At 47.3% G+C, this 22,974-nt stretch overlaps 1 protein-coding gene across 1 annotated transcript in view; it reads right to left on the bottom strand.

Moving 5' to 3' along the window:
- The window catches only part of PAPPA (pappalysin 1), a 244,271-nt gene extending 221,889 nt beyond the window's left edge, over nt 1-22,382 (bottom strand). The window contains exon 1 of the mRNA XM_086683839.1: nt 21,543-22,382. Coding sequence (XP_086539965.1) covers nt 21,543-21,963 — 421 coding nt within the window. The 5' untranslated portion in view covers nt 21,964-22,382. The remainder of the gene's footprint in view (nt 1-21,542) is intronic.
- Nucleotides 22,383-22,974: the final 592 nt, after the last annotated feature.

Genomic DNA, 22,974 nt, shown 5'->3' with positions numbered 1-22,974 from the left:
TATAAGCACTCAGTAAACATTTGTTGAATGAGTGAATAAATGAGCAAATGAAAGAAATATGCCCACGGCTTGTGAGGAAACCCAATTTGAGGAGATTTTGAAGTTTCAAGCCATCTTTAGAGTACTGGACAAGAGCCCTGATGTGGAGGCAGGAGTGGCATCTTTGCAACCTGAGTAAGCCTCTTCTACTTCTTGGCCCTCAATTTCTCCATCTGTATAATGGGGGCTTCCATCCACGGTCACTAGGTTTGGTGGTTGTGTAAAATGCAAAAAGGAACGGGAATGCAATGCAATGTGTAAAATGCAAAATGCAACAAGGAATCGGTAAAGAAAGTGTAAGTTAGCCGTGTGCTGGCATAACTAAGCTGTGTGATGCGGCCAATCACACCCCCTCTCTGGTCCACTTTTCTCATTGCTGAAAAGAGAGGACTGTAGTGGAATAACTTCTAGGGAGTCTGTGGAAACTGCAGGGATAAGATTTCTAAGTTGGGAGTCATAAGCCGTGAACTTTTGCCCTGCTTTGCCACTAATGTACTATTATTGATCTTGGGCAAATTCCTTTTCATTCAGGGTCACATCATGACTTTCCTGGGCCCTGGGCACTTTTCCCTTCCTCCATAAATATATATAATTATATTTTATGATTGCATTGGCATAAAGATATATACAGTCAAGAGGCTGGATCCATCATTACATAATATGTGTTATTATATAGATGATTTTCTTCTGATTTTAAAAGATATCAAGCCATTTTTATTGGCCCCTAAAAGTACCTTGCACTTCGGGTACCACACTGGCTGTGCCTAATAGATAAGCTGGCCTTGGCTCCATGTCTGGACCTGACATCCATCTACAAAATAGCACCGGGAGGGTCACTGAGCACCTCTAGCTTAACCCAAAGAGCTGAGAGGGATGGAGAAGGTTCCCACGTGGGTGAGCCAAGTGATGTAAATTTCGTAACTGACGCAGACCCACGGCAAGTTATGTAAAAACGCACCCCAGACAGTGTGGGCTGAGCTCTGGAAACAAAAGCTCCTCTTTCGGGTGAGCCTGCCATCACCTCATCCTGGCCCACACAGCCAGGGGTGAGCCTTTCAGGGAGAGTGATGGCAAAATGAGATAAGAAAGGGACGCGGCCAGACAGGCAGATTCCCACTCTGCTGTGCACGGCTGGTGCCATCCAGAATTACTCTTCTGTGCAGGGAGAGTGGTGATGCCTGATGTTCCCCGAGCCCTCACTGTCTGCCAGGCGCTGTGGGAAGCTGGGTGGATTAGTGCAGGCAGGCGACACAACAATCCAAGCAGGGAGGCAGTATTATTATCTCCATTTTACAGATGAGGAAACTGAGGCTCAGAGAAGCACAGATAACTTGCCCAAGCCTGAGTAACTGGCTGGCAAGTCACACAGGTGGGATTCGAGCCTAGGTAATCAGACTCGAGAGTCCCTGTTCCTAACTTCTAAATTATGCTTCCCAGCTGGGAGAAAACAGACTGAGCGAGGACAAGGAGTTCTTAATTATCCACAAATAAAGTATAAAGTATAATAAAGCAAAGAGAATTTAGCAGAAGGAGTGCTCGATTCGGATGAGAAAAAAAGGCTCAGGGAAGTTTTCCTAGATAAGTGACACAGAGACCGCCCCGCATAAGGAATGGGGACTGGGTGGGGGAGGCTGGGCAAAGACCTCCCAGCCGAAGGGGAAACATGAGGCAAGGCTAGGTGTTGTGCTGTCACTGGAAGAGGGCTGTGGACATGGGGAAAGACCTTGGCTTTTTTTTTTTTTAAGTTTATTTATTTATTTTGAGAGTGAGCAAGAGCAGGGGAGGGACAGAAAGAGAGGGAGAAAGAGAAAATCCCAAGCAGGCTCTGCCCCATGCGGGACTCAAACTCATGAATGTGAGATCATAACCTGAGCCAAAATCAAGAGTCTGACGCTCAACTGACTGGGCCACCCAGGCGCCCCAAGACCTCTGCTTTTGGTGGAATTGAGGGTGCACAGCATAGCAGAGGGAGATGAAATTGCAAGGGCTGCCTGAGACCATGGTGCCAAGGGCTGTGAATGGCACGCCAAGAGATGTGAAGTCTGTTCCACAGACAACAGGGAATCTTTGGTGGTTTTGAGGAAGAGAGTCCATGGGTGGGGATTCGGGAGGTCATTAGCTCAGGGTTTCATCGTATTCTTATCAATAGGGTCACATTGCTGAAATAGCCAGGTCTGTGTCTGAGGACTCCCTGTCCAGTGCTCATGGGGCAATCTGGAGTCGTTCCTACTGAAGACTTAAAAAGGAAAGCATGGAGTATAAACAACCTTTTGAAGAGAGAGGGCTGACAGACTTTTCAGATATTAATTTTCTACTGTCTTAATATATACCATAAAATCATGAATTATGATTCAACACACAGGGCCTCGCTAAGGCTCTAGAATGATAAATGGTAGAGATCCCTGGGACTTCAGAATTTTAGTTTTGTTCCACTAGGAGGAGGATGATCTAGTTCAGCATTGGGTTTGGTCTCTGAATGATGTTGACCAATTATTATCTACCTTCCGGGGGTTGGTTTCCCCACCTACTCAACTGGGAGAGGGTACAGAGTTATCGTGAAGCTTCTCTTCTGCTCAGATAGCCTACTACATAAGTTCTTGAGGTGCAGGTCTTGTAACTCCCTTGACTTTGTGCTCTTGAGTGCTTAGCCTCGGACCTGATACATGGTTGACCCAATAAACATCACTAAATGCATGAAATGAATTGAGCTCTTAACTCAATGTTGCCATGGAATATTTAGGGGATTTTAAATGGAAAGTTTGGAGATGGTCACAAAACCATTTTGGCTTTTTTTTTTTTTTTTTTTTTTACACAAAAAAAAGCATAAAACAAAGCAGATCAGTAACCCAGACAGGCCAGTATTTCCTCCCTGGCTGTAAAAGATGCTGAGGAACTTAAAGAGTCTGGAACAGAGCAGACTGATGGGGAGGAGGCCAAGGACACTGAAAGGTCAAGGAGAAAACCAAATGTGAAAAAGTGTGGAGGTAGGGATACGTGTTCTAGGAACACGTTCTCTTTAAAAAAAAAAAAAAAAATCCATGTAAGACAATGGTTCCCAAACAGCAGATATCTTGCCCCCCACAGGGCATTTAGTAATGCTTATGCAGACATTTCTGATCATCACAACTGGGGGTGGGGGTCGCTACTGCATCTAGTGGGTCAAGGCTAAACATTCTACAATGCTAAATATCCTGCAACCAACAATTATCCATTCCAAAACATCAACCATGCTGAGTTTGAAAAACTGAGATACAAGCAACTAGGAAAAGTTATGGTAAGCAACAGTATTCAGGGAGGAAGCTGAATGTGGGGCTAAGAAATTTAGACCTGGTCTGGAAAGCTGACTCCAAGGACTGATTCTACCATGTACTTGCTGTGTGACCTTGGGCAAGTCATTTAAACTTCCCGTACTTGGGGCGCCTGGGTGGCGCAGTCGGTTAAGCGTCCGGCTTCAGCCAGGTCACGATCTCGCGGTCCGTGAGTTCGAGCCCCGCGTCAGGCTCTGGGCTGATGGCTCGGAGCCTGGAGCCTGTTTCCGATTCTGTGTCTCCCTCTCTCTCTGCCCCTCCCCTGTTCATGCTCTGTCTCTTTCTGTCCCAAAAATAAATAAAAACGTTGGAAAAAAAAAAATTTTAAACTTCCCGTACCTCAGTTCTCTCAGCTGGAGACCAGGGATTGCAATAGTACCTATTTCAGAGGGTCATTCTAAGGATTAAAGACTTAATAGATGCAAAGTGTTCAGAATAGTGCCTACCACATAGTATGTGTTCAATATGTTAGCTATTACCTTTTACTATGCATAGGTAATAGGGAACTATAGTAGTTTCAAGTTCAAGAGAGAGGCAAGAGAGCCCCTTCAGTCACTGATAATCCTGATATTCCCTGAAAAATGACCTAGAGCTGCATGATCATGTGACTATTAGATCCACCCACTTAATAAGCCTTCTGCTTCAGATGACACTACAGGTTAGATGTGTCTGAGTTAGTCTTGCTGTTTGCAAGCACTTCCTGTCTGGGCTCTGTTTTCCAGATAGCCCACAAGGCCTGGGCCAGCATCTGACTGCCTCCCAGTCCAGACTCCTCATGGTTTTAATGAATAAGTGGAAGGAGACAGAGGAAGCCAGACATGAAGACAGATGGAAAGATGGAAAGGCAGAAAGCCTTCCACGAAAGCTGCTGCCAGTGACACACACTGTTCACAGGGATTCCAAGGACAGAGTTGGGGACATATTTTAGAGGTTTGTGTAAGCTACTGATACTGTTCTCTTGGAGCCCTTGTTTGTAAACAGATATTTCTGCTGACACTGGGCTTTGTAAGGGTGGACAGAGTAGGGTGGGGGTGGTGTTGGAGAAAAAGGCAGGTTGTGTCCGAGAGCCTTAGACCATGTGTTTGTTGTTGAGAATACAAAGACCTTACTGTATTAAATGAAAATGCTTGTTTTACAAGGCGAGTGGGAATATGATAGGTACATGTCGAAAATGCTTCGGAAACTGAAACAACCCCATGCCACGACGGCTTCCTGCTACATCATGCATCCAGGGGCACACACAGAGCATGAAGGCTCAGAATCACTATACAAGGGTTTCGGGGGTTCTGGGCAAAGAGAGTCCCAAGAGTTAAGTGACTGGCAGCTCCCTTCTCTGTTCCCTTTATGAAGCCTGCCCTTTCCCAAAGATCCCTGCCTCTATTTCACATTCTCTATTGGTTTTCCACCACCTGCTGACCTAAGAATGGCAGCTGTTATTGATCTAAAATATTAGTGTTGATAAAGGAACCTCCAGTAGTCTAGACTCAGATTCGGAGCACTACTGGGAATACTTATAATTATATAACTATGCAAGCAGAGTAGCTGAATTTTTTCAAAATAGTTTTCAACTTCTAAAGTGGGGTTTTCAAATTGTTGTCTAGTAGAAGCATAGGGCTCAGTGGAGGTGTCTCGGGATTTTTTTCAAGGACTGAGAGTGGCATAAGAATAAGAACTGGAGTCTTCTAACACTTGCCCCACCCCTAGCACACAGCCTGGTAAATGGCAGATGGCATGGATGAAGGGGTAGTTGGATGAAGATATGAATTGATGGAAGGGTAGAGAGAAGAGAAGGAAGGATGGCTGGCTGGCTGGCTGGCTGGCTGGCTGGCTGGCTGGATGGATGGCTGGATGGTTGGTTGGGTGGATGGGGATGGATACATGGATGCATGACTGGGAGGGAGCAAAGGAGGGAGGAAGGGAGATGGGTGGATGGATGCAAGGATGCATGGATAGAAGGGTGGATGGAAATCTGGATTCATAGATTCATGGGTAAACTCCATAGTGAATAATTATGATCAGGACCACCTCAGGCTACATTCGAAGTGAACTTGCCTATTTTAAAACTCAGAGAAACTCAGACCAGAGTTTGAATAAACAAAGTTGTAGATTATATTTCTAAGGAATAAACTAACTTCTCCTCAGAGGAAAAATAGCCCTAAATTCTATTTACTCCAACAAGGGTACAGATGAAGGAAAGTGCAATTCCTCAGTCTGATATGACAACTCAACATCAACATTCTCATTTTCAAAGATCTCCTAGAGTGTTCAGATTTTAGAGCTGGGTACAGGCTTCAGGAAATGCCCTCGTATGCCCCCTGCTTTTAGGCATTTAAGTCACCATTTGGGGGCCATAGAACCCTTTAATAAACTGATGACAACTCCCCCCAGAAAAATGTGTACACCTTCAATTTTTACAGAAAATTTCTCAGGTTCACAAAACTATTCAAGTCGTCCTGGAGGGTGCAAGAAAACCCTGCTTCTCTGTTGATCTAAAATGTTAGTGCCATTAAGGTATTTTAGTTGGTAATGGTATTCATAAGGAAATGAATGGTAATGATATTAACCAAAATACTATGTTATTAGTAAAATACTATCATCCATAATCAATGTAAACCTTGCTCATGGTATAAATGAGATTCTTGGTCTCATGCCATTCATTCTCCACATCGAAGTGAGAGTGATCACCAGATCCTGTAACTTCCTTGTTTGAAACTGCATTAACTTCCTAGTTCATTTGGATTAGAAGGTCATGGTTCCATGACCTGTACTACCTTCAGCCGAGGGCACTCGTCTCCCAGGGGCTTGCACACCTGCTCCCTCAGCATCCTCCACTTACCCTGCCTCATGCTCTGTATGCTAGCTATGTTCTCTCTCTCCTTATGGAACACTCTTCATTTGTCTTCATATAGTTTATTCCTTCTCATCTGTCATTCAAGCCTCAGCCTGACCACCTAAACCAAAGTTCCTCCACTCCAGTCTTCTCTAATGACCCACTTTTAACACTCCTTGCCATTAATATACAAGTCCTTACAACTGCTGACTCATTTATTATCTTTCTCTTCCCAGAAAAAAATATAAGTCCATGAGGGCAAGGACCTGCTCTATCTTGCTCAATGCCACCTCTCTAATAGTGCCAGGCACATATTCCATATTTGTTGGCTATGTGGAGATACACGGAGGTTTTCTGGAAGTTTGGGTGTTATCACTACCAAAGGTGTGGGACCCTGGGCAAATCTCACCCCCTCTTTGGGCTTCAGACTTTTCAGGTGTAAAAGGATAGTTTGGGTCCTATCCAACTTCAGGATTCAATGATCTAAAACCTGCGTGACCAAGCTCAAGAGAGCCGAGCTCAAATCCCAACACAATATGGCAGGACAGAAGGAATGGTCAGGAAAATTGGGCTCTGATGCTCCTCTGCTCCAATTTGGGATGGAACTTGGGATCATTTTCTTGCCTCATCTGGACATCTGAGTCTTCATCTCTGAACTGAAGAGACTGGCCCAGATGTGTTGCAAATTCACATCATTTTTTTCATCCAGAAATCTCCCCATAAATATTTGTTGAACTTCTGCCATGGGCCAGGCCCTGGGAAGGTGCCCTGAGCACAGCAAACATGCTTCTGCCATCATCCTGCTCCCCTATCTGCTGGGAGGTCTCTGAGGCACAGGTGAGGGTTGCTGGAGGAACATGGGCTCATCCCACACAATTACACCTGGTTCTTCAGCAGCTCTCTCCAGGGATGGGCCTGGAGAAGATGACAGAAAACCATGGGGGAAAGAATTTAAAGCTAACAGAATGGTACACTGGCTCAGCCGACAGAAAGGGAGGCAGAGTGATAGGGAAGGGTGGTAAAAACACACATAGGTAACTGGTCAGCTCAGAGAATTGAAGGAATATCTAATGGCTGGTCCATTCATGTTTGCCTTCACTGCTTGGCCCTGACTAGGGCCCATGTTGTCATTTCTCAAAGTGCCTTGCCTCCACAGCACCCACTCCCAGTCACCCTGTCTTCTTTCTTATTTGGAGCCATCTCCAATTTATTTAGCAAAGTTTTTTGAACACCGATGGGCAGGGCCAGCTCTGTGCTAAAGCAAGGAACAACCAGAGATGAAGACAGACGAGGTCTCTGCCCCTAAGGAGCTTGGAGACAAGTGGGGAGAGGCAGACATGTACAAAGGCAAACACAACAGAGTGATAAATGTGATGAGGGGTGGATATAAGGGGCTGCTGGACTTGATTCGGATGGTGATGGATGGAATTGTCTAATCATTTCCTAGTGTCATGCTCCTAAAAGCTACTCTGGGCCAATGTCCTCAGCTGAGACATGAATCAAAAAGTGTTTATTGTTCTAACTTGATTTATGGCTCTACATTTAAAATGGCATGCATGATATATCCACATGCAAGGCAGAGCACACACTCCATATACATATGCATGCCATCTACTTCATGAACAAGTCCCTGACCCTTCCAGGTGGAAGGGGCCTCTTATGCCGCTGAAAGCTCAAACCACTTTCTAGCCCTGTAATAAACACGGGTGTTCAAGAACACAGTGTTTCTGCCTCTCTGCTTCCCCAGGACTCTATTAATTGCTTCGTTATAGCAGTTACCATGATGTCATGTATCTGTTTACCAGTCTGCTTCCGCTGCTAGCACTGGGAGCTCCTCAAGGGATGGAACTGTGCCCTGTGCTTCTTTTCAGTCGCCACTTCCTAGTTCAATGTATAAAACACAGAGACTAAAAGTTGCTCGATAAGCATCTATTAAGTGGGTGGATGGATGGATGGATGGATGGATGGATGAATGGATGGATAGATGGATGGATGGGTAGGTGGGTGGATGGATGAGTGGAGAGATGGAAGGGAGGAAGATTTACTTCTAATAAACTTCCATTTCCTACTGAGCATCACAGAATGCCTAGGACAGAGGTTTGGCACACAAGAAGTGCTTAGGAAAAGTTACCAAACAGCTATATGGTGTTTCCTAATAAGCTCACTAATGTGAACTCACAGATATAACTGCCATATCCCTTGCCTCCTCCACGCCACCACTCTCTCAAAGGAAAACAAAGTGATCCAGTGAAATGAGCTCTGATTTGGAAGTCAAGAGATTTGAGTTCTAGTTTCGATTTTGCTGCTTAATATTAATCAACTCAGCTTAATTTAATAAATTAACTTGCCCGGACCTCAGTTTCTCTACCTGTATTCTGAGCATATTTAACAAAGCAGAGCCTAACATCATCGGGAAAGGGATGAACCAGATATGGTATTTTGTTTGTTTTTAGTGGATCAGATCTAATCAGCCCAATGGGGGCTGTTCCGTAAAGGAGTCATCCTGAGAGTTTAGTACTGTCTCTATAGGGGCTTAATCAGCTCCAGTGAGAACACACCATGAATCACCCTTGCCACACCAGGGTCATTCTTCTACTGGGAACCCCATAGTTCGGCTCAGAATGCATCAGGCCCCTCCTCAGAGGGTGACCTCCGTTGAGCATAGGTGGGGGAAAGATTCTAAACTATGAGTCCCAAACAAGGAGTTCAGAAAAGTTTTTGGCAGAGAGCGGCCTTGAAATAAGTGTCTATTTCCCAGTAGACTTCTTATAGGTAAGAAATGCTCTCATGGATGCCAATGGTCTTTGGGTCAAAAGTCACCTGCAAATAAAATATATTTTGCATACTAAAGAGATTTCTCAGCCAATGTCTTTGAAATCTTATAATATTAATTCAGATTCTTCTTCCATCTCCCCCTCCCTCCATTCCTTCCCTTTCCATTCTATAACCAATCGCTAAATGTTTGCACCACTGGGGGCACCATCTTCCATTCATTCCTTCCTTCCTTCCTTCCTTCCTTCATTCATTCATCTCTTCATCCATTTATTCATGCATGTATTTCTCCCCACACAGAAAATTTACTGGACAATTACTGTGTTCCAAGCCATGCTCTAAGCCTATGGCTAAAGATAAAATTAAACTGGCCTATGCTTGAACCCCAGTCCCACCACCCTTTAGCTCTGGGGCCTTCGGCAAGTCATGTAACTGCCTAAACCTAATTCAGAAGGTTCAAAGTGTAGCACTGAGCACAGTGCCAGCACATAGTAAGTGCTCATTATAAGCTAGCTGCTTTTATTACTGTTATTACTGCTGAGAATGCATACTCTCTCCCAAGGGTATATAAACAGAGGATAGAGGATTCCAGATCCTGAGGTCACCACAAGGTCTCACAAGATCAAGGGAAGCAGATGGAAAGGCCCCCCTATCAGGACGGAGGGAAATGGATGAAAATCCAGGCAACAGATATGACTGCCAGGACACTCGAGGCCCAGTAAGAACCCGATTAGGGGGAGAGGGGGAAATCTGAGAGGAGAGCAAAGCTTGGGATTATGTGCTGTAGTGCACACACAAAACAAATGATTTGCAAACAGGCAAGGGGCTGAGAGGGGAAGGCCAAGGCTAAAATGTGGCTTGGATTAGAGAGGACGAAATGTGATTTGAGGAGGCATTTAAATGCACTGCCCCCCTCCCCCCTGTTTTGGAAGGCCAGATTTCTTTTCCCTCCTGACTTCTTTGCTCAAGGGGAAATGGAATTAACCACTGTGTAATGTTTTTGAGTGTGACGCACGGGTTAGGTCATGTGCTTTGGTTACGTAATGCAACATGCCTGAGGTTCCTGAGCTCTGGCTCTCAGAGTCATTAGGCATATAGCTGGTTCTCTTATCCAGTCATGCATTCATTATACAAAAATGTATATAGTGTCTTTATAAGCCAAAGGCTGTGCTAGGCAGTGAGAAGTGGCGATGACCCCCAGTGTGCACACAATTAAATGTGAGAATTCCAGGCACTTTGGTATATATGTGCAGAGGGTATAGTGGAGACAGATGGACAAGAGAGGTGGGGAGCAGTTGGGGAGGGTTTCCCAGAAGAGGGGATCCTTGAGCAGAATCCTGTGGAAGCTGACATGTTCTACAAAATGGCACACGGGGATACAGGTAGTACACCAACTAAACAAAGTGATGTGAAAAAAGCCTAGGGTATCTGGGGGAATTGCAGATCATGGCAGTGCTACTGAAGGGTCTCTAGCTAGAGGTGAAAGAGTCACATTTGCATTTTCTGGAAGACTAACTGTTGGGTGTTAGAGGAGAGACTGAAGGGGTACAGTGCAGGGGTTGAGGCCCAGAGGGGCGGGCATTACGATACTAGGAAAAAGGGCAAAGCAAGAGATGCAGAGGGCATAAGCTACGAAGAGGAAAGATTGGCTTTAAAAATGTTTAAGAGGCAGGATAGAAATGGGTGACTGACTGAATACGGTGGGTGATCTCTCTAGAATGGGTGACACCAAATGAGAACACGAGGAATTCTGAAGGAAAGGTGATTCAGCTTTGGACATACTGAGTTTGAAGTGCATGTTCACATCTCCAGTGGATCTATGAGTCTGGAGTTCAGCAAAGCCTACAGATCAATGGTGCTCGTCAGCAGAGAGATGGTGATTACCCGACGGGAAAGAACGCAAAGTTAGGAGACAAGCTGATGGAGGTCTGGCCTAAGACTCAGGGGACAGAGGACTTACCCAGCTCACTGATTTGGGCCAGGTATTTCCCTCACCAACCCTCGGTTTCTCATCGATGAAAAGAATGGCTTAGGTGAGTCCTGAGTCACACACCTTGGTTCTTGGAAATTACATGGAATTGTTATTTCACAAAACAGAGTACAGTGTGTATTCACTTCTTATGTTTTCTGCCTGGGTACTTTGCATCTCTTAGAGCAAGGCCATCTTGCTCCTGATTGGCCTGTTATCATATATTTTTCTATTTTCTCATCAGCCTTTGTAGCTGCAAGATCTACAATCTCATTAGGGAAAATAGTCCCTCCTATATGAACACATTTGGTCATATTCTGCCCAGCCACATTTCATGTCTATAGAGCAAAAGGAATTAAGAAAAGATGGAATGGGACAGATTATAGGAATAACTTCTTGATTACAAAGGGAATAGGTCCAGGTTAGACCATGGGCTTCTTGAAGGCAAAAGGCTGAACATGCTCCCCATAATTACATCTGCAGATGCCAAGCTGTGCTCTCCTGCTTTCTAGACTTTCTGCCTCTGTTTCCTCCAGGTGAACTGGAACCTGGGACCTTCTTGGGTTCTCTAAAATTGAAACAGGGTCACCTCTCCTACTCTGCCAGGTTCCATGGACCCTGGGTCTGTGGCAAATAATATTGAAAACCAATTGTTTTTGTTTTGTTTTTTTCTTGTTTTAAGAAACATCTAAGCAGCCAAAGTAAATGTGTTTGGTGTGAGGAATAGGAAAAGAGAGAGAAAGGAGGGAATAAGGAGCAAGAGGTAATTCACTGATGACAGTGCTGGGGATTCCCAGAAGGAAAACAGGCTAACAGATGGCCATGGACCACAGAATTTAGGTATTTTACTTCATGGAATAACCTGATTAAAATGATAGACAAGCCTAAAAAGCCAGTGGTCTACTGTGATGTCCATGAACTTGCCTGAAATGGCATTTGTATAGTAAGAAATTATGAAATGTGAGTATTTTAACCATTAGCCAAGTTAAGTGACCACTGGAAAGGTCACTCTGTGAGTTCTTTGGATATTTATGTCAGTGATGCTTAGCAAAATGATTGAGATGGCTTCCAGCTATTGGCAAGTACCAATATTACCTAAATAATGTCTTCAGTCAGTCTTTGACTACAATTCTACCCATTAGCACTTTGCTTTTTGACATAAAGTTTTCTGGGGAGATATGAAAGGATATATCTCTATGGAAGAGCAATGTTCTAAGTTGTTGTCAATGATAACTTAGCAAGAAGAAATACCATGTCATTTTTTTGAGAGTGTTGCCAGGGGTGAGGAAGCAGAAAAGCGTGTGGGCACTGGGCCCTTGAGGGGGACAAGCACAGACACCACCTAGTGGAGGAAAATGCACCAGAAACAGAAAAGAACTGGAAATGTTGCCAACTTAACAAATTGTTCTTAGGTCGGTCCTGATTAGGATTATGGAATCCTGGGAGATCTCTAATCCTAGACCCTAGGAGTGTCTCTAGGGCAAAGATAAATTCATCCCTGCTCCATTGTACAGATGAGGAAAACTGGCCCCAAGAAGAAGAGTGACCTTCCCAAAGCCACACAGCAAGCTAAAGACTGAACTGGTCTAGAACTGACCTCTCCCAGCTCCTAGTCCACTCTTCCTCCTTTTCTAATATACGATGGCCTTCTCTAGATGGCCTCGGGTCTGCTCTTAGGACTCCTCCCCAATGCCACTCTCATTACTGTCTCCCCTGACCACCCCATTTAAATCTCACTCCTCCTGCAACCCGACCCCCACAGCATTCACCAGACCTTCTTCTCTATTTTTGTTCATGAACACATAAATGTGCGATACACTCACTCACTTACACTCTGTTTCCACTGCCTTCCCCCACCCCCAAACATAAATTCCCTGAATGCAAGGCTACTTTCCTCTTCTGTTGAGTGCTCTGTATTCAGGGTCCCAAACTGTACCTGCCACATAACTCATGTGTAAGAACTCATAATTACTTGCTGATGCCTGAGCATGGGATGGACACATTTTTTTACAGTGTCCCTTGTTGTTATCTGTGTTCCTTAGATTCTCTACCATGAGCACACATTGCTTTTATAATACGAAACAATAAAGTGTTTGTATTTTTGCCTTTCACTTTACTTTTTGTTTTATGTTAAGATGACAGTAATGTATCTTTCCCGAGTGGCAAAGAAGAGAAAGGCAATCCCTGGCTTTGCCAAAGGAGATAAGCCTGTCCAGCTCACAGAGTCATTGAGAGAGTTAGAAATAATGTGTGGCAAGGTGGCAAGGGTCGGACACACATAACACCAACATGAGTTAACGTTTACTGTGCTTACCCATGGTCTAGATTCCATTACTAAGCATTTTCCACATGGAGGCCCAGTTAATCTTCAAAACAACCCCATGAAGTAGAAGCCAGTGTTATCCGCATTTTACAGATGGGAAAAGTGAAGCTTGGAGATATTAAGTAACTTGTCCAAGGTCATGCGGCTAAGCAGGTGGGAGAGTCAGGAAGTCAAACTCAGGCTGGCTGACTCTTGGGTCCTATGATCAACCACCACAAAATACTTCCTCGGTAAACACATGCTCCTTTCCCCTGTTTCCTGATAGTGTCAACTTCTCCTGAGATTAGGCAGATGCAGGTCATTACCCCAGAGCTCCAAAGGTTTCTAGAAGGTTCCCAGGGCAATTGGAGATGGAGATAAATGAGGAGCCAGAAAAGTGAGAGATGGGAGTGTGTGTGTGTGTGTGTGTGTGTATTGTCACAATGTGCATTGGATTGTCGCAATAACTAGCAGATCCCGGGGGGATTCTTAGGCATGATACAAGATGCTCAATGCTTCACAGTGTGTGCGATGGCTCCATAGAGCTAAGAATGTCCTCACTCAAAAGTTTCTTATTGCCCAGCAGGGCAAGTCACTGGCACCTCCAACATGCCCCTCCTAGACCTCTCCTCATGCTCTCCCAGGATGGTCAGTCACCCAGGTTTGCAGGTGTGCAGAGAGGAGGGCAGAGGGAACTGCATCCCGACCTTCATTTGATCTGCTGTGTAACCTTGGGCGAGTCCCTGACCCTCTCCAAGCTGGCGCCTCAGTGTTTGGACACCTCTCAGCCCACGGAATACGCAGGGATCTAAGACTTCAAGCCTTCCTATGGCGCTCAAACTTTTAACGTATTTTTAACTTTCTATTATGGAAATCCTTAATCACACACAGAAGGGCAGATGAAAAATATCTTGAAGCCCATCATGGTTATCACCTGTTTTCCACAATAGTTATCAGTCTGCTGATCTTCTGTCATCTACCACACCCCCTATACCTGCATTTTACACAAATCAAACAGACATACTGGTCTTTAACCCATTAGTACTTCAGTATGCATTTCTAACAGATTAAGGGCTTTAAAAATACACAGTAACATTACCATTATCACACCGTAACAGAATTAACAATAATTCGTCAATGTCATCCCCTGTCCCTTCAGACTGTGTTGCTGAGGAGTCTGCCCATTCCTTCAAATGGAATCTTATAGAATTGCACAGCTTGTACAGAATAAGGTGAAGGGGAAAGTTGGGGGGAGGCAAAAACCTGCCCTTCAGCATCAACCCAAGGGATCTCTAAGATTGTGTGGCACAGTTTGAAAGCCCCTATTCTGTCCCTGCCTCTCTGTATGCACCCTGAGAACACTGAGGCCCAATGAGCACTTGTCAAGGTCACGCAACAAGTAAGCGACAGGATTCAGCAGATCTGTGAAGTTCCAACATCAAAGAACTCCAGTGATGTCACAGGTATGAAAAGATTTGCTAACTTGATCACTATTTATCATTTGTAATGTGAATAACAAAAACAAAGGTGCCTTCCCAGGAATGACCTTGATGGCACAAATCCCTCACATCTCTCACCTTCTGGCCCCTCCTCCTCTTGCTGACATGTGGACCGGGTTATGACCTTGGCCAAGAGCTTCTGCCACCACTGTCTCACCAGCTTTCTGTGACACCCCGTGACACGGGGATGTTGAAGGTCACCAAACCTGAAATTCTCTTCTGAGGCCCCGGTGGCTGAGTTGGAGGCCCTAGGGCCCACGGCTCAGAGGAGGCCAAGCCACTATTGGACCTCCAAGCTCCTGAGTCCCAGTTCTTCAAAGGAGCCAAGTGGCCAAGATCCACAGGTCAGTCCTCAGTTAAGTATTTCCAATAAGTGCATCAAGGCATGAAGTAGAGTCCTTGTGCAGCAAGAGGAAAGATGAGGGGACACTGAAATAAATGAAAGGCAGTAGCCAAGGGGAGAAACAGGCACCTGCTGGGTTCCTGAGCCCTTGGCCTTAGCCTTAGGGAAACAAGGTGCAACCTGGCTGCAGAGAGGGTCCTCATACTCAGCGTGCTTGGGGATATTCTCTCTTCCTCATCCAAGACACCTACAGCCAGTACTGTTTTCAGAGTGATGTCAGACGGGGCTCTCTGAAACAACAGACAACTGGCCCAGTGGAAAGTGGAGAGCGCCTCAGAACCGAGCTTCCCAAGTCTCTCCTCCCAACCCCTTGGGAGAGATTCATTTAAAATAAATAAAACTGACTTAATTTATTTTATTATATTATCTAAAAAATATATTACATTATTATATTAGTTAAATAAAAATTTGAAATGCAGACAACTCAAGGTTACCTCCCTACAGGAATGTCAACACTTTAGAGGAGGCACCTGAAGGAGAGAGTGTACTTTTACACACAGGAAGGGTTCTGGAAATGTGGGATGTCAGGGCTGTGGCACCCAGGGGTTTGGGGTCAGCAGGGGAATTGAGAATGAAGGAAGAAGGGTCCTTTCTGGTGTTTGGTGACTCGGAACTGAGACAGATAAATTTCTCTAAAGGCTTAGCTGCTAACCAGCTCAGTAAGTGGGAAAGGCTACTTCCCCTTTGCGCCTCAGTTTCCCCTCCTGCAGAGCAAAGAGATCTTACTGGATCAGTGAATCTCCCCTCTGGCAGCCCTTCCACATTACCTGATGAGGCCTTGAAACACACCAGTGCCCAAGCCAAGGCCAGACCCATGGCGTCGGAATCCTTGAGATGCGGCCCAGGCATCAGGATGTTTTGCAGGCTAATAATTCCAAGTGTTGTCAGGGCTGTGAACTACTAGACAATACGATCTCCCAGGCCCCTTTGAGAAGGCACAGTCTATGAATATGGTTTAATTCCAGCCCCTGTATAACGCTGGTTCTGAGTTTCCTGGTTGCACAATGAGAGGCTTATTCCAGTTCATGCCTGGGCTGACCGTGCACCACCCACCTTCCTGAAGTCCACCCCACTGAGCCTCAAGTTTGCTTTCTTCTATGCAGAGGGGCAAGGATGATGTTGCCTCCATCACCCCCAGCTGTCCATGTGAATGGCTGCTTGGGGGAAAGGGGAAGTTGAGGGCATCTGGGAAAGGAGCAAGAGGCATGTGACAGTAGATCTGTCCTGGACCCCACTATGCCCACTGTCTGCCTTCTGTTCCCAAGGGTGCATGCTCTCCTTAGTACTAACTGGTTTCCTTATTCACTGGTCCAGTGGTTCTACACTTCCTCTGGCTCTTACCATCAAGGGGTCATCCAAGTAGGTCAAAGAAGAGGAAATGGAAACGCAAGGAAGGGATTGGGTGGGGGGTTTAATTGTCCCCCGGGACACATGGTCTACTCTCGACAGACTCCCCAGTAACAGAAGAGGGGATGTCCTAACAGTGCAAATAGGCCCGGCTTCCTGAAGGCCAAGCCAGCAAACCAGAAAAGGGAATGTGGTTACTTACTGGATCCTGTTACTGTCGACTGAGTCCCTAATATGAGCTGACACCGTGCCAGGTACTTCCTGCATGTTTATTTCACTGCACTATCCTGGTGTCATTCTGCCCATTTTACAGATGAGGAAACAAAAGGATAGGGAGATGAAAAGACTTGATTCAAATCACACGGCCAGTAACTGGCAAGAGACATTCCAAGCCCAGTCTGCCTAATCTGGCATGAAAGGAAAAACAGATCTGCTAGGTCAAATCCAGGGTTCCACGTGAGATTTATACTCATTCTCTATCCTCTTAAATCTGTAGGTGCACGGTCAGCACCCAGAAATGCAGAAAGGAATGGGAACGTTCTACAGCAGGATTAAAGAAGGGGATGTGAGTCCTTTCTCCTCTCCCCAGAAAGACTGCAGAGGAAACAGGCGGTTAAAACTCTAGTTGGCATCTGGGCTATGCCTACCACAGGATGGCCTGTGGGACTGTGGACTAAGTCATTTCAACTCTCTGAGACTCCATCTCCTCCTCATTTGCAAAAAAAGAAGAAGAAGAAGAAGAAGAAGAAGAAGAAGAAGAAGGAGGAGGAGGAGGAGGAGGAGGAGGAGGAGGAGGAGGAGGAGGAGGAGAAGGAGGTGATGTGCACTTCCCAGGGTGTTTGTGAGGGTGAAACTTGCAGACACAAGGCAAGTGCCTCGCACGGTGCCCAGCCCCTTGGAGGCACCCAGGAAGAGCGGGTTTCCTTCCTGCCTTTAAATGCCCTCAACCCATAAAATGAAGACTGACATCTCTGGAAAATCATGCCCAGTAGTAAGAGTGACCCTTATGGAGCACTTCCCCTGTGTGAGCTCATTTAAGGAATAGGTACGTGGGCTATCCTCACTTTGTAGGTGAGGGAGCTGAAGCCCAGAGGAGTCAACTAGCTTGCCTGAGGTCACACAGCCAGTTAGGGGCAGAGGGGAATTCTCACTTAAGCAACCTGACTGCTAAAACTGGCTTCTGACCCTTGCAACATTCCAGACCCTGGATGCGACTAGGAGAGCTGGGGGCGGGCCGTGTTAATCTATGGACCCCTTGAATCCTATCCTTGCCTGTTGCAGCAATTCTAAAGTTGGGAAAAGGCAGGCACTCTTTCTGGGGGGTTGGGTGGGTGGTAGGAAGTGGGGGCTGCAGAAGGGAGAACGTAAAAAAAGACTCTTCTGAAGAGCCAGCAAACTCAACAGTCCGACATTTAGAACAAAAGGAAAAAGTGTGGCAAGCCGAGGTGCTGGACGGGATTCAGGTAAATCCCTTTCTTCTTCAGAGCAGGAATTCTGGATCACTAAGGGATGGGGTGGGGGGAGGGCAGCACTTGTGAGGTCCACATTTCACTTATCTAACACGTCAGGAGAAACTTTAACAAGATTAACTGCTGCTTGGGGCCTCTGCTCCATGGAGCAAATTGAGTCTATTGTTTTGTTTTTCTCCTTCTTTCTTGTTCTTTCCAACTGGAGGGTTTCCGGGAGGGGGCAGCTGGGTATGAGGGGCAGGGGTCTGGATTGTGCCTGGTATGGGACAAAAGCAAAGGAGTGTTTTTCTCCTTCTTTCTCGTTTTTTCCAACTGGAGGGTTTTGGAGAGGGGGCAGTTGGGTATGAGGGGCAGGGGTCTGGATCGTGCCTGGTGTGGGACAAAAGCAAAGGAGTGTGTAAGACAGCCCCCCCAGCCCCGGACTTGAAAGGGAGCCCAAACTGTTGTGCACAAAGGCCAGCCTGAGCCTGGGTGGTGGGTCTGGGAGGGGGAAGAGGTGATGGTGTTTATTAGACACGTTCTCTCGGTGCAGGGGGTAAAGCCTGAAGACCGGATGCCTGAGATTAAAACCTAGGTCCTGCCATCCAGGAGCTGTGTCATCCAGCAGCACCCCTCCCTCCCATCTCTGTCTCCTTATCCGGTTACACAGAGAACTGGTATGTATGGGGGTAACCCCTGGGGACCCCTTTTCACTGTGGCCTTAAAGAATTCTTCGGTTCTAAAGACCCCTCCCCATTACTGGTGGGCCCTCAGGAGAAGCCTGCACACGGGCACTTTCTCACTTTGGCTTTGTTTTTGTCTGCATGAGCCTTCCCCTTTTTATTTATTAATATATATTTTTTTTTCTTCTTCCCTTTTGGAAAAATAAAAGGCATGTTTTCTGAGCTTCAGAAGCACGCTGCTCCTTCACTCCTTCCCTCTGCCTCTCCGAACGCCTGTCTGAACTGGTGTCAGTGAAGTTTGAACCGGGGCAGAAATAGCATCCCGGGCGGATCTGGGAGCACAGCCCGCCTACCAGGAGCGGCAAGGCCTGCCTCTGCCAGACGACAGACCCGGTTAACAGCACCGTAAAATTAGACCTTTACGAAACCCAATTGAATCCTGCAGCAAAGAGTGATGTAAGGCAGCCTGGCCTGACAGCAAGGCAGCAACCCTCTGCCTGAAATAGCAGCGCGGTCCCTGCTGAGAGATGCCTGCTCTCTCAAGATAGGGGAACAGGGATTCCTACGAAAGTGGCGACGCCCAGCCAGAGGGAGCCAGCAGAGGTCAGGCAGCACACTGGGCACCCGAGGTCGCGGCGAGGAGGACGTGGCTTGGCACCAGCATCCAAGCGACCCACCTAGGGCCCTGCCTCTCCCGGCCTGAACTTACACGAAGGAAGGAGCTGAGAAAGTGCTTCTGCAAAGAACCTCTGTTTGTTTGCTTTTTAATTCAAGGAGAAGCAGGTTCTTTTGAGTCCAACAGTCTGTACGGTGCGGAGGATACGCAGAATGAGTCTTTTCTGGCTCGGGGCCAGGTGTTTACACACCGCCAATTCTGGCTCAGACTCAACTAGGGGAGGAAAAAAAAATCCACCAGAATCCTCAGGAGAAAAGCTCCTGGCTTTCTGGTGCTACACGACAGCAGTGCCTTTTCTTTCTTTCTTTCTTTCTTTCTTTCTTTCTTTCTTTCTTTCTTTCCTTTTTTTTTTTTCATTTTGAGAGGAATGTTATTTCCACACATAAAATGGGCCAGGCATTTTATACAAGCAATAATAACCTAACGTCCCCCATCCAATTAAAGTATTTTACTGCACAATCTTTGTGTGAAAGAGTGAATGAGTGCTCAAGAGAACGCGTGTGAAGAGAGGCTCCTTGTCTGAATTACAGACATTTATAAAGCAGACTCCTGTGGAATCCCAGGTGTTATGTATATATGTGTGTGTATAGATATATACACATACACGCATATATAATTTTTTAAGACGTATTTACTGCCTTTTCATTGATGATACCTATGTCACCCTGGGTCTTTCCCTCTGGAGGGGAAAGCATTCCAAATCACTAGCATGACAGGTACAGCTTAGGAAAAATCAGATCTACTCATTTTTTTTTTAATCATCTCCAAGCAGCAGGCTCTGTGCTTTCCAAAAGAGAAGTAAACATACCACGGCTCTGAACTGTCACCACCATCGTTATTATTATAAATAACATTTTATCTCTATTCTACAGTATAACCCCCTCTAGGTGCCTAGGACCTTGGGGGCTAAAAGTGAATGAGCTCAGTTTCCCTCTCCTTGGGGTGGGGGGGAACCGAGGGAAAAAAAAAAAAACAGCATGTGATGACGTCAGATGTGGGGGAAAGTCACTTTCTTGCTCTGGGTTTGGGAGCGGGAGACTGGGAGCTTTGGGGGCAGATTCTTGGTAATAGCCTCAGAGTTTGGGTACCTTGAAATGGGCTTCAGGTAAAGAGAACAGCGTCGGCACATTTGAGAAAGTCCACGGGCAAGACAGAAAGCAGCAGAACTGCCGGAAGAACTCACAGCTTTCCCTTCGAAGAAAGTGTGTGTGGAAGGGGGTGGGATCACGAACCGCCTCCACATGTTTCCTGGCTGCAGCGAAGGGGGAACCCCTACTCTCACTTTAAGACGTCCTAGGACACAGCAAGATTGTTTGTGCAGGAAGGGAATCTCCCAGTCTCAGTCTGAAGAGGCAAAACTTTCCTTCTCTCCTCCATCGCCGCCCCCCCCCGCCCCCCAGTTGTATTAAAGGCATTGCCACAGATTCATTTAGAGGGAGAAAAATGGATGTTGGAGCATTTCTAAGGTTTGCAGCCCTCACAAAGTGTCCGGTTTCACTATGGGCTTTGCTGTGGAACAAGGAAGGGGAGGGTAAGGAGGGAGAACTCAAATTCATGACGGGCTCGTAAAAGTCCCAAATGAGGAAAGTGCCCCGTTTCGCAGCCTAGTTGGGGAAGACTGGATGGGTGTGCATTAGGAAGGTCTTGCCCCAGCCCGGAGTGACAAGCAGCGGGCTTTCAAGGCGAGGGCATGGGACGTGTGTGTGTGTGTGTGTGTGTGTGTGTATGCATGTGTGTGTGGCAGGGGAGAAGGGGGTGCATCTCACAGGCAGGCATCAAGCAGAGAACAACTTTGGGGCACTTTGAGGACTTCTAAGTCCTGCGTATCATAACAACCCTGTCCTTGTAGGCTTTCGGGGTAACGGGGCTAAGTGAAGAGAGAGGTCACCTCCATTAAAAAGTCAAACCAATGATCCCCCTAGCCTCTTTTCACATGCATCCCAACTGGGTCATCCTCCCCTCCATCCCAGAGACAGTACGTCTGACCATCTCCAACACGATGTACGTGCAGCAGGCTCCCCAGGGACCAGCCCTCACTGACTGCGGGTCTCGGGCCTCCTGGAGCGCTCCCTGCGCTCCTCCCAGGGGGGCGAGGCGCGAAGCCTTCCGAGTGCGCCCATTCCGCAGATGGGGCAAAGTGAGGTTCCAAGCTCACCCCGGGTGCCTTGGCGCCTCCGGCCCGGTGGTTCCCGCACGGACACACCCGCAAGCCCCCAGCCGGCCCGCCACCCGAGCCCGGGCACCCCGCCGGGGAGCCCTCGCCTACCTGTGATCACCGCCGGAGACCTCTGGCCCCCCTCCGCTCGCAGCCACACTTGCAGCGTGAACGCGTCCCGGGGCAGCTCGAGGTCGGCCCGGAGGCGCAGCTGCTCGCCTCGCCCGCTGAAATAGAGCGCCCGGCTCGGCGGGCTCGGCTCCTCGGCGGCGCCCCTCGCCTCCCGCTGCTGCCGCCGCCGGGGGACGCGCACGGCTTCCCAGGCACCGCCCGGCGGCGGCGGCGGCGGCGGCGGCGGCGAGGCGCGGCGGCCGCGGGCCGCCCGGGTGGCGCAGGTGGCCGGGCCGGCGGCGGGGCGCGGGGGGCGGCCCGCCCGCGGGTCTCTCCGGGCCCGGCGGGGGCGCTCGGCCAGCCCGCAGCCCAGCGCGGCGCTCAGCAGCCCCAGGCGCAGCACCCAACTCCAGAGCCGCATGTCCGACGGTCCCCCCCGCCCCCCCTTCGCCCCTGCACCGCCGCCCGGAGCTGCCAGCTTTGGGAGCCTCGGCGCCTCGACTTTCTTCGCTTCTTCACCCTTCTTGGGCGAGCCCCCCCTTCCACTTGCTTTTTTCTTTTCTTTCTCGCTTCCCTCCTCAAGGTGTGTGCTCCACTCCCCCCACCTTTGAAAAATACAGCCCAACTCCTCCTGGTTGGCAATTAATTTCTCTCCCCGCTCCTTTATCTGCCTTATTTCCCCCCTCTAACAGCTGGTTGCCTTCCTCCTTGTTTTATTTCATTTTATTTTATATGATTTCTCTCTCTTCTAAAAAAAAAAAAAAAAAAAGCTCCTCTAAGACACTGATCCGCTGAATTCCCTCCCCCCCCAAAGATGCTCTAATTTATTTATTTTTTGCGTCCTTTATAACACAAGCCACAGCCCCCTTCTCCCCCCCCAGTCCCCCCTCCCCTCCCTCCTTCTTCACAAAATGAAAGGAAAGAGGGGGGAAAAAGCCCTCAGAAGATGAGTAAACAAGCGTATGCTAATCTGCTCCCGAGCGCTCCACCTTCCCAATTGAATGAGTCCCTGTTAAAACTGCGGGGATCATGACTAATCAATCAGTTTGGAGAGGCCGAGCTACCCAGCCTTCCTCCACTTCGCCGGTTGCCTCCTCCGTTCCCGCTTCTCCACCCCCTCCTTTTTTTTTTTTTTTTTTTTTTTTTTTTTTTTTTTTTTAAGAAGACAATCTTAAAGTAACAATTTAATGAAATTCTGTACACACCCCCTTACGGTCCTCCCAGCTCTCCTCATTCCTGCTCAAAACACACATTCCTGTTTTTGTTTTGTTTTGCTTGCTTTTTTTTCCCCCTCCTTCACCACCCACCCACCACCCCCCTTATTATTATTTTTATTTTTTTTTTATTTTTTCCCTCCTGGCAGGAGAAAAATCTCTCTCTTCTCTCAGGATCCCCTTTGCACTTTGCTGGTAAACCTCATCCTTCTGTGTAG

The sequence above is a fragment of the Puma concolor genome, chromosome D4 (genome assembly GCF_028749965.1).
Source record: "Puma concolor isolate L17-30 chromosome D4, mPumCon1.1.hap2, whole genome shotgun sequence".
Taxonomy (NCBI): domain Eukaryota; kingdom Metazoa; phylum Chordata; class Mammalia; order Carnivora; family Felidae; genus Puma; species Puma concolor.
Note: the sequence above shows the minus strand (reverse complement) of the source record. Positions and strands in the feature narration are given on the sequence as shown.